Source organism: Thamnophis sirtalis, unplaced genomic scaffold (assembly GCF_051295495.1).
Source record: "Thamnophis sirtalis isolate CommonGarterSnake01/CBP01778 unplaced genomic scaffold, rThaSir2_p1.2 scaffold_15, whole genome shotgun sequence".
Taxonomy (NCBI): Eukaryota; Metazoa; Chordata; class Lepidosauria; order Squamata; family Natricidae; genus Thamnophis; species Thamnophis sirtalis.
Window position 1 is genome coordinate 35130033 of NW_028261395.1, and position 15550 is coordinate 35145582.

Here is a 15550-nt window from a genome sequence, read left to right on the forward strand (position 1 = left end):
GTGCCCAAAGTGTGCACCTGCATGCTCACATTCATGATGCAATACACCCAACACCCCCCGTGACCCCCGCCTCCCTGCCCATGCACGTGCGACACATTCCTGCGCTCCCCCTGCCCCCCCGCACATTAGTGTGTGAAACACACACACAGCCCTCCCTGTTTTGGGCCTAGCAGGCCTACCTGAAGCCTCCTGGGACCAAAAATGGGCTCCCTCCCACCCCGCATGTCCGTCTCCCGCATATGCAGCAGAGAGCCAAAAATCAGCTGGCTAGCGGGAGGCGCATGCACATGTGCAGTGGAGAGAGGGCTCCGTGTGCCATCTGTGGCAAGCATACTATAAGTTCTCCATCATGGCTATATAGTCTTTTTAGTATTGCTATGAGCAGCCTATACAGGATAGAAAGACGTGTTCTTAAAAATAAGCAATGCAGTGGCACCTCTGGCAAGAGAGTAGAAAAACGGTGCTTGTTTGCCAATATGGGTGGTCCTTGACTTAGAACCATTCATTTAGTGACCAAAGTTACAACAGCACTGAAAAAAGTGACTTACGACCGTTTCCCCAACCATTGCAGCCTCCCCATGATCACTTGATCAACATTCGGATGCTTGGCAACTGGTTCCTATTTATGACGGCTGCAGTGTTCTCGGGTCATGAGATCACTTTTGGCCACTTTCTGACCAGCAAAATCAATGGGGAAGTCAGATTCACTTTACAACCGGGTTACTAACTTAACATCTGCATCGATTCCCTTTAACGACGGTGGCAAGGAAGGTCGTAAAATGGTGCAAAACTCACTTAACAAATGATTTTGCTTAGCAATAGAAAGTATGGGCTGAATTGTGGTCGTAGGTTGAGGACTACCTGTATGCAGGAGGCTGATGTTTCTCAGTCTGAAAATTAAGTCACTGTTAAGAAAACTGAGGAAGAGAGGCAGTTGATTAGACTGACAGCTTCATCAGTAAAAGCAGAAAGCTGGCAAAATGTTTAACTTTTAGGAAGGCAGAAATCTCACCCACTTGCTTGTCTTTCCAGGAGCAAAAAGTTACATAGGAAGAAACTTCTAGACCACGGGTGTTAAACTTTAAGGCAGCGTCCCGTGAGATATCGCGGCTTTTTTCCCCTTTGCTAAACCAGGCTTGGGTGTAGCTAGCGTGTGACGCATCCGGCCTGCAGGCCGCGAGTTTGACACCCCTGTTCTAGACCAATGGTCCCCAACCTTTTTGGTTCAATGGAACAGCAGTGGTGGCAATGTTGGTGGTGGGGGAGGGATGGTTTTGCACAAACGATCTAATCCTGCACATGTGCAAATAAAGCTTTGCACACTCACCTATTGCTTGTGCAGCCTGGTTCCCAACGCAGGCTGCCGGCGGACTTATGATGGGTTTTGGCTGCATTCCCAAAAGCTATCATGAGAATTTTGTCTCCATCTTTGCATGTCAGATCCAAACCTGTGATCTGAATTGCTCTTTTATTCGATTGGAGCCTCCGATTTAAATAGCAGTTACAATTATGTAGCTAGAAAACTGCCACGGTCCATATATTACAACGAAGTCTCTTTAAGTCTGTGAGCTTAATAGATGACAGTCAGGGCAACTGGAAAAGCTATAAACATTTATCAGGCTCAGAAAGTCTTTGATCTCAAGGCTGGCAATTCATACCCTCTCATGTATTGATTTCTCCTCTATGAATTAGGACTCCTATGCAAGGCAGCAAAGGAATTTCAAATGCCTATGCAGATATTTTGAACAGTAAAAGGATGTATTTATTTCAAAAGCAATAGCTTTCAACCCTCTCTCTGTCTTCACACGTGTGTGTGTGTGCACGTACACACACACACCCGCCTCTTCTAAACATCAGCAAAATTTTCAGGAGTTGGGATGAGCAGTGATGTTCTTCCACTGTTAAAGGTAGACTTCAAGTTTGCTTCATGTTCTTTTCATTAAAAGTAATCCTTAAGTGTTGGCAATACAGATAACCCTCAATTTACAACCACGATGGAGCCACGGGTGAAATTCAGCAGGTTCTGACCGGTTCTGGAGAACCGGTAGCAGAAATTTTGAGTAGTTCACAGAACCGGCAAATACCACCTCTGACTGGCCTCGCCCCCATCTATTTTCTGCCTCCTGAGTCCCAGCTCATCAGGAGGAAATGGGGATTTTGCAGTATCCTTCCCCTGGAGTGGGGAGGGAATGGAGATTTTACAGTATCCTTCCAGTGCCACGCCCACCAAGCCACGCCCACCAAGCCACAACACACCCACCAAGCCACGCCCACTGAACCGTTGGTAAAAAAAATTGAATTTCACCACTGGATTGAGCCCAACATTTCTGTTGCTAAGTGAGACATTTGTTAAGCAAGTTTTGCCCCATTTTACAACCTTTCTTGCCACAGTTTTTAAATGAATCACTGTAGTTGTTAATTAGTAACACAGTTATTAAATCAATCTAGCTTCCCCATTGACTTTGCTTGTCAGAAAGTCGCAAAAGGGGACCATATGATCCCAGGACACTGCAACCATCACAAATATGAGTCAGTTGCCAAGCATCCGAATTTTTAACGTGAGACCGTGGGGATGCTACAATGGTTACATGTGAAAAACAGTCATAAGTCATTTTGTTTTAGCACTGTTGTAAGTCCAAATGATCACTACACAAATGATTGTAAATCAAGGATTATCTATAAAACTAATGCAGCTGATCATACTAGACTAACACAAATTTAAACCAAAGTTCTAGCTTGGGATGACCAGGAGGATCTTTTAGATTAATGTAGAAAAAAATGGAGCTTTATATCCCACCTTTGCATCATATTAGAAAGATTATGCTCTCTGTCCCTCTTCTGCTGGACAGGCTTTTAAACATGTCTTAAACATTTCTTTAAAAAAAACCCACTGAAATATTTAACAAAATAACAGTGAAAGGTTAGAATTTAATAAAAACATGTGTATTATTATCTTTAGAATTATATAACTTGTCAAATATAAATATGATGAATATTATTTTATTTGTATTAACATGTGATTAGAAAGGAGATATCTTTTTTTAAATATAGTGGCACAATTAAAAATTATAAAGGGGATAAACAATGGAAGATTATAATTTAATATAATCTAATAGTGTACTACTATTAGAACTATATAAGTCTGTTAAACACAACAAATATGATTATTAATATTTTATTTGTAGTAAAAGGAGTGATATTTAGAATATGGAGATTACCATAAAAATAATATACTGAAATAGCAAACAATCAAAGAATGAAAGTTTATAATTTAACAAAACATGTGTATTATTGCTAAAATTCTATAAGATTATTAACTGAACCAAATATGAAGGATATTGTTATATTTATACTAAAATGTAAGACGCTGCGGTCCACACTGTTCACACAATATATTTGTAGAAAAAAAACAACTTAAAACCATGTTTTGCAGATGCCAATTTTGGGGAATTAATTTAGATGTTTAAATCAAGCAGTTTGAAAAATTCCCAGTCCTAAGAAGGCATTACTGACACTGAATAATACCTTTTATAATACTGGGATAGAAATGTGCCTTTTGCCTCAATCTTTTGCAAGAAACTACACACACACAGAGTGAGTGGGTGAGTGTGTGTGTGAGTGTGTGTGTGTGTGTGTGTGTGTGAGAGAGAGAGAGAGAGAGAGAGAGAGAGAGAGAGACAGACAGATAGACAGACAGACAGACAGACAGAAACAACAGTGGTGTCCAACCTTGACAACTTTTAAGACTTGTGGACTTCAACTCCTAGAATTAAAGTCCACAGTTTCCAAGGTTGGATGCCCAATCTAGAATCTGATCTAGATCTAGAATCTTCTGCAAGTCAATTTCACAGCGTAAAACAAAGATCCACCTAATTCCAAATTCTATTTTCTTCCATGGTGGAAAAAAAATACAGAGAAAAGGAAGAAAAACCTGTCCTTTATCAAATTTCTCCACCAAATGTATATTTTCTATAAATCCTAATAATACGGATGGCATAGATATAGGAAATCTGCTATTTATCAACCGCATTGGACATCACCTCCAATCAGTCCTGCAAGTGTGGTTGTTGGGAAAGAGTTGTGGAAGTTGTCTTTCCAAAAAAAATCAAGACCATCACCTGACTTACCCTGCTTTATCATCCTGCTTTTACATTTCTCCCAATGAAAACACCCAATTATTTAGTGACAAAAATCACATATATCTTTGCCAACCCAACTGAAGTCAGTCAATGATTTCCTTCTATACACGATAGGAGAAATTGATTAGTCTATGGCAGGGGTGTGTGCCTTGAGTTTAACACCCCTGGTCTATGGCAACCACAAATCAGGAGGAGTCCAGTAGCACCTTTTCAGACTAACAAATTGAATAACACTTTATGCCTTTTAATCAGACTGGTTAGTCTTAGAAGGTGCTGCCTGTGTCATGATTTTATATAAGCAAAATTAACGAATTTAATAAAACTTTATGCCATTTAATCAAACTTGTTAGTCTTAGAAGGTGCTGTCTGTGTCCTGATTCTATGTAAGCAAAATTAACTTGAATCACAAAAATGTCACACTTACACGGATATCTGAGGATCCCTGATCTTCAGGAGAAATGTCTTCTGAACAGTTCTGAAGCTTGTACATCCAGTAGTGCTTTGCCGTCATGATAAAGTTTAAGGGCAAGAGAGAGTTGGTCCCAAGGAGGAAGAAAATAATATAGGTGGCATTCCAGTGGTCTTTGGGCTTTCTGAAAACATACTGGTTTGCCCCCGGTTCCTCCAGGAGTGCTTGCTCTTCTTGGATCGTGGAGTTCTTTGACTTGTACCAAGAGCTTGTGCTGGGCAGGAAGTCATCTTCACCGTCTTCCAAATCAAGAGACACTTTTATGAAGAAAATAAATATTATAATATATTAATCACAAAATCTTTGTTACCCAGTGCAAGTTCTCACCATCTGAATTATTATGTGGTTTGATTCAGGGATGGGTTCCTGACGGCATTACTACTGGTTCAGCATGCAAAATATTTTGCGCTCACGCACGTGCCAGATGTGTGCTCTGTGCGCACTTGCATCTTAAAAGGTCTGTGCATGCGCACATTAGAAAAGGGGGGGAGCGGGAGAAAGAGAGAGAGATAATTTGCCATAATCAATTTTCCTGACTGAAAACTTAGACAAAATGGTTGAAATTGGACTGCCTGTTCACAAAACAGCTGCTATAATTGGTATATTAGGCAGAAGGCAAGTTGGTGATCAGGTCTAGATGATCAGACACCCTTTTTATGTGCCACATACACAGCACATGTAAAAAAAATGATGTGGACCATTCTGTATTGATCTTGATTTTTTTTTTGGGGGGGGGGAGAATCAACTGGAGATCTTCCGCCAGTATGGACGTTCCTTAGACTGTCCCCCCTTTTACCCTTTTCTGGGCAAATGGGCCAAAGAAATCCCTTTCTTATTTCTTTGTTTAGAGATGCTTATAATTGATTCGGTGCCCGTAATTGTAATCAGAAACAGAGAGTACTCTGGGCTGGCACTCTGCCTTTTTCTAAACATTTTAGCAAATCTAAACATATCTAAAAATTCTGGTGGAACAGAGAGTTTAATGAGTGCTCAGGCAGTATCTGCAGGCACACTGGGACTTACTGGTACCAGTAGAAAATCTTGTCTTCCAACTCTACTTTGTCATATGGCTTTATTGAGAGAATTTGAGGGCATGCGTTGAATTTGCTATTCATTTACTTGGAGAAAAAACCCTCTAAATTGTTACTTGCTCAGTTTTAAAAGAAAGCAGGAGTATAAAGGAGTCTGATGTATAATCAATACCACTCTGGAGGGAATATAGGTAGTCCTCGACTTATGACCACAGTTTGGGCCACATTTTATGCTGCTAGGCAAGATGAATGTTGTCAGTTGTGGCTGATTTTATGACCTTTTTGTCACAGTTGTTAAGCAAATCACTGCAGTTGTTAAAAACGCGTATGGCCATTAAGTAAATCTGTCTTCCCCATGAATTTTGCGTGTTAGATGTCAGGCCTGCAGCCATCTTTTATTTTGGATCTTTGGCCTGCCACATTTCTATTATTCTACTATGCATTTTCTATTGTGGGAAAATGGGAGCGGGGAGATGCTATGTAGCCATAACGAAATTCTTTCTAGAAAGCCAAGGTCATTTGCACCTCTGCACCTGACTGGAACTGGATGGGTGGAACTGCCAGCATGGCAGTGGAAGATTGGACCATATGATCAACTTGTGGGTGTGGGAGCAAGATCTTGAACTTTCAACTGGATGGGGAAAATCGGGAAGCTTTCAGATTCGGGTTTTCCCAGATGTGTCAACCTGGCTCTCTTAATATATTGGAACTTTGAGGAATGCTTTGCCTCGGACTCTGATTTAATTTTGGATGCTATTTGGAACCCTGACATTAAAAGCTGCCTGAGAAGATTACAAATGATGCTGCAACCATCATAATAGCAATAGCACTTGGATTTATATACCACTTCACAGTGCTTTACAGCCCTCTTTAAGCGGTTCACAGTCAGCATACTGCAGATAATCTGGATCCGCATGTTACTGACTTCTGAAGGATGGAAGGCTGGTCATAATCGAACTACTGACAGTTGGCAGAATTAGCCTGCACCCCTGCATTCTGTGCCATCACAGTTCTTAAATGACTACATAGTATACAACGTGACCCGTCAAAACCACGTCCCACAAAAGCGCGGTCGACGAAATCGCGTATGTGACGTCATCACAACGCGACGAAAAAGATCGAAAAATTGAAATAAAAATTAAATTACAGCAAGCCGATTCACATAAAGGTAAGGGTTAGGTTAAGGGTTAGGGTTAGGGTTAGGTTAAGGGTTAGGGTTAGGGTTAGGTTAAGGGTTAGGGTTAGAGCGTTAGTGTTACGTTTAGCGTTAGGTTAAGGGTTAGGTTTAGGGTTAGAGCGTTAGTGTTAGGTTTTTCGTTACGTTAAGGGTTAGGTTTAGGGTTAGGTTTAGGGTTAGGTTAAGGGTTAGGTTTAGGGTTAGGTTTACAGTTAGGTTTGGGGGGGGTTAGGGTAAGGTTTTCGCTTTATTTTTAAATTTTTCGATCTTTTTCATCGCGCTGTGATGACGTCACATACGCGCTTTCGTCGACCGCGATTTTGTCATCCGCGGTTTTGTGGTAGAACCGTATACAATGCATTTTAGAGGCCTGGAGGTCCACAGCGCCACCACATTCATACTGTACATTCCAGTGGCCAAGCACCCATACTTCACTGCAACAGTCTTAAGTTCAAGGAGCAGTTGTCACTTTTCTCAGGGGCACTGCAACTTCAACTGGCCACTAAATGAATGGTTGTAAGCTGAGGACTACCTGTAGAAGGCAGGCATTTGCTGCATAAAAAGGAAAAGGGAATCCAGCCCAATAAATGTTTTGGGGTTCAATTTAGGTTTTTTTTTTCATCCTTGGCACTTCACGTTTTAAAATTGGCCAGGATGTGAAAAACTGCTCTAAATCACAACAGCCCAGTTCTCTGAATAAAATATCTCTTACAGCCACATTATCTGGGCTCCCTTTTCTCCAGATCCCCTCCCATTTGGAGGTGGGGATGGGGATAATAGGATACAAGTAGTCCTTAACCTACGACCACACATATATTGCTAAGTAAGTTATGACTTTTCTTGCCCCATTTGTTAAGTGAATCACTGCAGTTGTTAAGTTAGAAACACATTTGTTAAATGAATCTGGCTTCCCCATTGACTTTGCTTGTCAGAATGTCGCAAATGGGGCTCACATGATCCCAGGGACACCACAACCATCATAAATTTAGGAACCAGCTGTCAAGCATCTGAATGTAAATCACATGACCATAGTGGATGCTGAAACAGCCATGTTTTCAATGTCGGCTGTAACTTCAAATGGTCATTAAACAGATTGCTGTAAGTCAAGGACCGTGACCCGTCAAAACCGCGGTCCACAAAAGCGCGCTCGACGAAAGAGCGTACGTGACGTCATCACAGCGTGACGAAAAAAATTAAAAATTGAAATAAAAATAAAATTAAAGCAAGCCGATTCACATAAAGGTAAGGGTTAGGTTTAGGTTTAGGTTAAGGGTTAGGGTTAGGTTTAGAGCGTTAGGGTTAGGTTTAGCGTTAGGTTAAGGGTTAGCGTTAGGGTTAGCGTTAGGTTAAGGGTTAGGTTTAGGGTTAGGTTTGGGGGGGGTTAGGGTAAGGTTTTCGCTTTAATTTTACATTTACCGATCACAGCGTGATGTTTTCGTCGCGCTGTGATGATGTCACATACGCGCTTTCGTCGATCGCGCTTTTGTCTGCCGCGGTTTTGTGGTGGAACCTCAAGGACTACCTGCATAGCCAACATCCTTAAGGGGGAAGGGCTGGGTCAACCCCAAAGCCAACCTCCACTGCTGGGTTGACCATGGAAATGATCCCTTAGAGATGCCAGCCGCTCCAAAGCTAACGGAATTCTGAGTCCTGACTTTGCAGAATCCTGTCTCCAATGTTTTCTCAATTGTGAATTCTGACTTTGTAGCATCCTGTCTCCAAAGCTGACTGAATTCCGAATTCTGACTTAGCTAGACTGCTTTGGTCTCGCGTGCGAATGCACGCACGCGCACCCCGCCGGGCACACTTCCTTGCACGTTTAAAACAAAGTGAACAGAATCTTAAAACCTTGGAATACCCAGCCCGGAAATTGCTCTTTATTTATTTCCCCCGCCCCCCCCCCATAGGATCGCGGGGAAAAGATTCGTTAGAAAAAAAAACAGGTTTTTCTACCCGCTGTAAAGGAAGGCGGCGCGTAGGAGAGGCGCCTTCCCAGCCGATGAGCTTTTTAGAAAACAACCCGGGGATTCGGAGGCGTTCGTCCGGACAGAGCCGGCCAAGGCAAGCGATTGAGGGCGAGGTGCAGACGCGCAAGAAAGACGCGCGTTAAAAAGCCCCGGATCCTTCAAGGGAAGGTAGAAAAGCAAGGAAAGGAAGGAAGGAAAGCCGAGTCTCGAAGGCGAACAAAAGCCTCGGCGGGGCCGCGCAAGAGCGAGCCGGAGAACCGCGGAAGAAGCCACTTACTGTCGCCGCTTCGGGGAGCCTCCTCCCCATCTAACTCCTCCGTTCTGCTCGCGTCCGAGGCTTTTGCCGAGCAACGCCGGCGGCGGCCCTCCCAAAACCCCTCCCACGCCGCCTCGGCCCGTGCTCGCTTCCCTCTTTGCAGCCGGGCGGAGTCGGCCGGCAACACCGGCCGCGCTTCGGAGGCCTAGTCGGAGCTCGCCATTGTGGAACGGTTTTGAATCGGGTTGAGGCCGAGAGGTGCGCCTTCTCTGACCCCGGGAAATGCCGCAGAGGCGCCCCGAAAACCTTTCTCCCCCCCTCCGCTGAGGTTCTTCTCTTAAAGGCGGAGGTGTCTCCAACATCTTTTAAGACTTGTGTGGACTTCAACTCCCAGAATTCCCCAGCCAGCCAAGGTTGTTGAAGGCCACAAGTCTTAAAAGTCGTCAAAGTTGGACGCCCCTGTTCTAGATGAAAAGGTTCCCCTCACATGTGTGCTAGTCGTTCCTGACTCAAGAGCCAAGGTGGCGCAGTGGTTAAAATGCAGCACTGCAGGCTACTGCTAGATCAGCAGGTCAGCGGTTCAAATCTCACCGGCTCAGGGTTGACTCAGCCTTCCATCCTTCCGAGGTGGGTAAAATGAGGACCCAGATTGTTGGGGGCAATATGCTGACTCTCTGTAAACCGCTTAGAGAGGCCTGAAAGGCCTATGAAGCGGTATATAAGTCTACTGCTATTGCTATTGCTATTGCTATTGACTCTAGGGGGCAGAGCACTGCTCGAAGACGTCCCCGTGGTCATGAGGCTGACATGACTAAATGATGAAGGCACATGGTTTGTTACCTTCCCACCAAAGATGGTTCCTATTTTTCTACTTCCATTTTTACGTGCTTTCAAACCGCTAGGTTGGTTGGTTGGTTGGTTTATTTATTTATTTATTTATTTATTTTTATTTATTTATTTATTTATTTGACTTATATACGCTTCATAGGGCTTTCAGCCCTCTCTAAGCGGTTTACAGATTTTTAGCAAATTGAGTCAGCAAATTGCCCCCACAGTCTGGGTCCTCATTTCACCCACCTCGGAAGGATGGAAGGCTGAGTCAACCTTGAGCCGGTGAGATTTGAACTGCTGAACTGCAGATAATAGTCAGCTGAAGTGGCCTGCAGAAGCTGGGACAAGTAATGGTTACGCAGCGCTAGGGATTCACACACAAATACAGGAACACAAGCACTCTGAAGGATTGGTTTTGTATGAGGGATCAGGTTTGTATATGGAAGTAGTTTTGTATGATAAAGCCAATAATTTCGAAATTATGTGTGTAGGTGTAGTTTCTTGCAAAAGATGAGGTAGAAGGCACACTTTATTTCAGTATTGTAAAAGGGAGGAAATTTTCAGTATCCTTTCTCTCTATAATTTTGTGTGTGTGTAAAACTGATCCGTCAGAGTGCGTGCGTGTTTGTGTAGCTTCCTGGAAAAAAAATGAGGCATTTCTATTCCAGTATTGTAGAAGGGAGAACATTTTCAGTGTCCTCCGAAAACCTTCCTTGGGGCACCGCTGAGGTTGCTCTCTTAAAGCAGACGTGTCCAAACTTGGTACCTTTAAGACTTGTGGACTCCCAACTCCCGGAATTCCCCAGCCAGCGAAGGATGTTGAAGCCCACAAATCTTAAAAGTTGTCAAGGTTGGAGATCCCTGTCCTAGATACTATATAATATGAAATGATTGGCTTTGTCATACAAAACTGTCGACGCATACAAAACTGGTCCTTCAGAGTGCTTGTGTTCCTGCATTTGTGTGTGTAGGTGTAGTTTCTTGCAAAAGAGGTGGAAGGCACATTTCTATTCCAGTATTGTAAAAGGCAGGGCACCGCTTAGGTTCTTCTTTTAAGGCAGAGGTGACCAAACTTGGCACCTTTAACACCTGCGGACATCAACTCCCAGAATTCTCCAACCAGTATGTCTTAAAGATGCCAAGCTTGCACACCTCTGTCTTAAGTGGATCAGCTTTCCTAGATCTGGGCAATAGCAAAAAAACACACACAACTTGGCTGTATCTGTTTTCCCATTTGGAAATTTTCAGTTTTGACATGGTGGAACCGATTAAAATTATTTCCCAGTTGTGAAGTTTTTAACTGTTGACTACTTGGGTTTTCCTGGCTCTCCCCCAAAGCATTTCAGTTAATAATAAACTGAACCAATTAATAAACCCAGCTTCCTTAACTTCTTACAGTTGAATAAAGTAACACCGTTAATCATTTATCGACAGTACCTGTTGCACAGCATTGTTTGTACCTACAGCTGACCTCCGGAACATAGATGTGATTGCAGATTATACAGTAAAAGCATTCTGCCACGTAGAATGTTAGCCTATAATCCCTTCTTCAAAGAAATCAGGCTCTTCCAGCCTTTTGCTCATCAAAGACACCTGTCTATAACTGTCATTGTCCACTGAATGCTGGACAATGAATCCATTATACTGTGAACCAATATACTATAACTGGAAGGAACCAAGTTGGGGAAAACTGTTCCTTCAATGTGACCAGAGAAGGCTGCACTGTATGAGGATATGACTGAACAGCGCCCCCTTGAGCCTCTAGTAATTTATGGAGCTTGAATATAGGATACAATCTCTTTCTGTCCCCATTTGGATCTTAAGACACAGTATTTTTTCACCCAGTATTTTAACGACTGTAATTAAAACTAGTTGGGTCGGTTTGTCACTTAATTATAGTATCATTTTCTAGAGTCACAAGGTAATTTTCTGGTTGGTTGGCTAAGACTTGTGTCATCAGAGATGGTGCATATGGGTTGATTAAGATACAAGACCAGCTATGCTCTTCTGAAAGCCTAAGTTTGATTTAATTTTGCATTTATTTAAAATAGAAGACTTTCTATGGAAAGAGAGAGAGTTTGGGAAATTGGCTCAGAAAGCTGGTTTCATTCAGTTTCAGATGAGTCGTTGATCTGATTCGTGGCACGACAAAACTGCGCTCGACTAAAGCGCGCCCGATTAAACCGCGTCGCTGACGTCATCAACAGAGCGACAACAACGAGCGCGGAGAAAGAAGGGCACTTTAAATAGCGCTTTGAAAGCAAGCCGATTCAAGTTAAGGTAAGGGTTAGGTTAAGGGTTAGGGTTAGGTTAAGGGTTAGGATTAGGTTTAGCGTTAGGTTAAGGGTTACGTTTAGGGTTAGGTTTAGGGTTAGGTTAAGGGTTACGTTTAGGGTTAGGTTAAGGGTTAGGTTTAGGATTAGGTTTAGGGGGGTTAGGTTTAGGGGTTAATTTTAGGTTTAGCGTTTACAGCGTGCTTTTTTCTCCGCGCTGTTGTCGCACTGTGATGACATCAGCTACGCGGTTTCGTCGAGCGCCCTTTAGTCAAACGTGGTTTTGTGGTGGAACCGATCTGATTTTGACTTTTGGATCTTTTTGAAAAACCAAGATGATCCCATTTAGACATTCCAGATTGGTCCAGAAAAAAATGTGTTTGCTCCTGTGCAAAAACCTTCAACTGCTTGAATTTCTGAATAGTCTGAATTTCTCCAAATGGTTTTCGAATCAGAGGCATTCGAACTGAATTGAGGCTTTGCATTCCTTTTTTTTTTTTGCAACTCTATTCAGATATCCAAATTATCAAACTGCTTTCTGATTAAATCTCCAAATTGGTCCTATAACCCTTTTCTTCACAATGGTTTTGAACTATTAAAAAGGTAAAGGGTTCCTCTCGCACATATATGCTAGTCGTTCCTGACTCTAGTGGTTGGTGCTCATCTCCGTTTCAAAGCCGAAGAGCCAGCGCTGTCCAAAGATGTCTCTGTGGTCATGTAGACGGCATGACTAAATGGCGAAGGCGCATGGAACGCTGTTACCTTCCCACCAAAGGTGGTGCCTATTTTTCTACTTGCATTTTTTAACATGCTTTTGACTTGCTAGTTTGGCAGAAGTTGGAACAAGTAATGGGAGCTCACTCGGTTACGCGGCGCTAGGGATTTGAACTGCCGAACTGCCAACCTTTCTGATTGACAAGCTCAGCCTCTTAGCTACTGAGCCACCGTGTCCCCATTTTGAACTATTAGGGCCAGACTAATATTTTTCCCCCAAATTGTAAACAGTGCTTATACATTCTGGAATGCCATAGACTTTTTGCTTCACTAAAATAACGGAAGAGCATTTTCTAAATACTTCCTTGCAGATGAGTGGAACTGCAAGACTATGTTAATTGAAAATTATGGATCCTGGTTTGATTTTTGGAGAGTGGCCGGCTGGGGAATACTGGGAGTTGAACTCGACAGATCTTCAAGCTGCCAGAGTTGAGAAATAACACTTGATATAAAGTGTTGAGAAGCAATAGCAGTAGACTTATATACCGCTTCATAGGGCTTTCAGCCCTCTCTAAGCGGTTTACAGAGAGTCAGCATATTGCCCCCAACAATCTGGGTCCTCATTTTACCCACCTCGGAAGGATGGAAGGCTGAGTCAACCCTGAGCCGGTGGGATTTGAACCGCTGAACTGCTGATCTAGCAGTAGCCTGCAGTGCTGCATTTAACCACTGCGCCACCTTGGCTCTTAAGAAGAAGAGGGATATATGGAAAAAACATATCTTTATTATATATACATGGTGGTAGATACTAGCAAATACATGGAAACATCTTCATATAAGTGCATACACCACCTGTATAAAGAATAAGCTTCTGTATAAAGAATTATAACTTCCTTTATGGAATGCAACCTATTATTGTACTTGTAGTAATGGTGCTATGTTCAAATCATCATTTATGTATTGGAGAGAAAGTGCCTGCTTCAAATTAATTCATTTTCATTCTTCACTTCCTTGGAGGCATCACATAGCTGAATTTCATTTGCAAGTTACTGATCTGCCTTAACATTTAAATTTAAACCAGTCACCTTTAAGGCAGTGTGAGATTAACAGAAATGAAAGAGGATTTTTCAGATTCTATCTCTCCCCTTGTTCTTTATGGAGAAGATAAATTTGTGCCTAAGCTCTGCCATTTCAGGCTGTGTAAATAAACGCACCTCCTTATTGCACAAAATAAAATCCTTGCCCACAGAGGACTAGCATTTCAGGGGCAAGATTAAACCTTTCTTCCTGAAATCCCTTATCCAGGCTGCTAAGAGGGAGAGAAGGGTTGAGAACAAAGTTCATTGCACGAAGGCAAGCCTCCCATGGATGGCTGCCCACTCTGACCCATTGACTTGGCTTTCCTGTGTCTTGTGCAGCCTATCCGAGTTGTCCCTAAACCCCCCCCCCCACTCTTCTGCCTCCATCTCCCTCTTGAAAATCAACTCACCTGCACGGTGTGGGCTGTGAAGTTCCAGAGTGCGCTAGGGTAATGGCGGGCTGCAGCTGTTGGTCCCCGCATGTTTGCCACTTCTTCAGTGCGCTGATGACCCTGAAATCGTGTTTCCCCGAAAATAAGTCCTAGTGCTTATTTTGGAGCCCCCCCAAAATACAGTGTTTCCCTGAAAATAAGACAGGGTATTAATATCTTTTGACCCCCGAAATAAATGCTTGGCCTTATTTTGGGGGAGATCTTATTATTTTTGAGGTGCAGGAGACGATAAGCGTGGTCACCTCATGGCTGCTGCTCTGTTGCTCGTCGCTGGGCCCGATGCTCTTTTTGCAGCGCCATTGGCATGACAGAAGGAGTGCAGTGGCTAGGGTTGCGGGAGCGGCCATTAGGTAAGGGCATGTGTGGTGCATGGGGCATGTTCCACCCTCCCTTCACACACACCCCAGCCTTGCCTCACCTTGTGTTGTTTGCCCAGCAACCAACCAGAGGAAATGGCAGGGACCGGCTGTGCATGCGGTTAAATATTTTCAGTGAGGGCTTATTTTAGTGCATCAGCTCAAAAGCCTGGTTGGGCTTATTATCAGGGGAGGGCTTATTTTTGGGGAAACAAGGCATAAGACCAGGTTTTATTTTTAGGGAAACAGGGTATAAAGATAGAGATAGGGAGGATAGAGATAGATGGTTTATTTAACACTAAATAAACTATCTAGACCCCTTCCAGTCAGGCTTCAGACCCGGTTACAGCACAGAAACCGCTTTGGTCGCATTGATGGATGATCTTTGGAGAGCCAGAGATGAAGGACATCCCTCCATCCTGGTCCTCCTTGACCTCTCAGCGGCTTTCGATACCATCGACCATGGTATCCTGCTGCGACGACTGCGGGAGGTGGGAGTGGGAGGCACCGTGCTACGGTGGTTCTCCTCCTACCTCTCGGACAGGTCGCAGTCGGTGTTAGTGGGAGGGCAGAGATCGTCCCCAAGGCCCCTAAATTATGGGGTGCCGCAGGGTTCGGTCTTATCCCCCCTACTATTTAACATCTACATGAAACCGCTGGGAGAGATCATCCGCAGGCACGGGATTAGATACCATCAATATGCGGACGATACCCAATTGTATCTGTCCGCCCCGTGCCAAATCAATGAAGCGGTTGATGTGATGGGCCGGGGTCTTGAGGCCGTCATGGACTGGATGAGGATTAAC

General features: G+C 43.5%; 1 protein-coding gene across 1 annotated transcript in view; it reads right to left on the reverse strand.

Annotated features, from left to right (window-relative positions):
• Window positions 1-9132, reverse strand: part of SLC29A3 (solute carrier family 29 member 3) — a 54041-nt gene extending 44909 nt beyond the window's left edge. The window contains exons 1-2 of the mRNA XM_087701831.1: window positions 9061-9132; window positions 4564-4865 (exon numbers count right to left, since the gene is read on the reverse strand). Coding sequence (XP_087557957.1) covers window positions 4564-4865; window position 9061 — 303 coding nt within the window. The 5' untranslated portion in view covers window positions 9062-9132. The remainder of the gene's footprint in view (window positions 1-4563; window positions 4866-9060) is intronic.
• Window positions 9133-15550: the final 6418 nt, after the last annotated feature.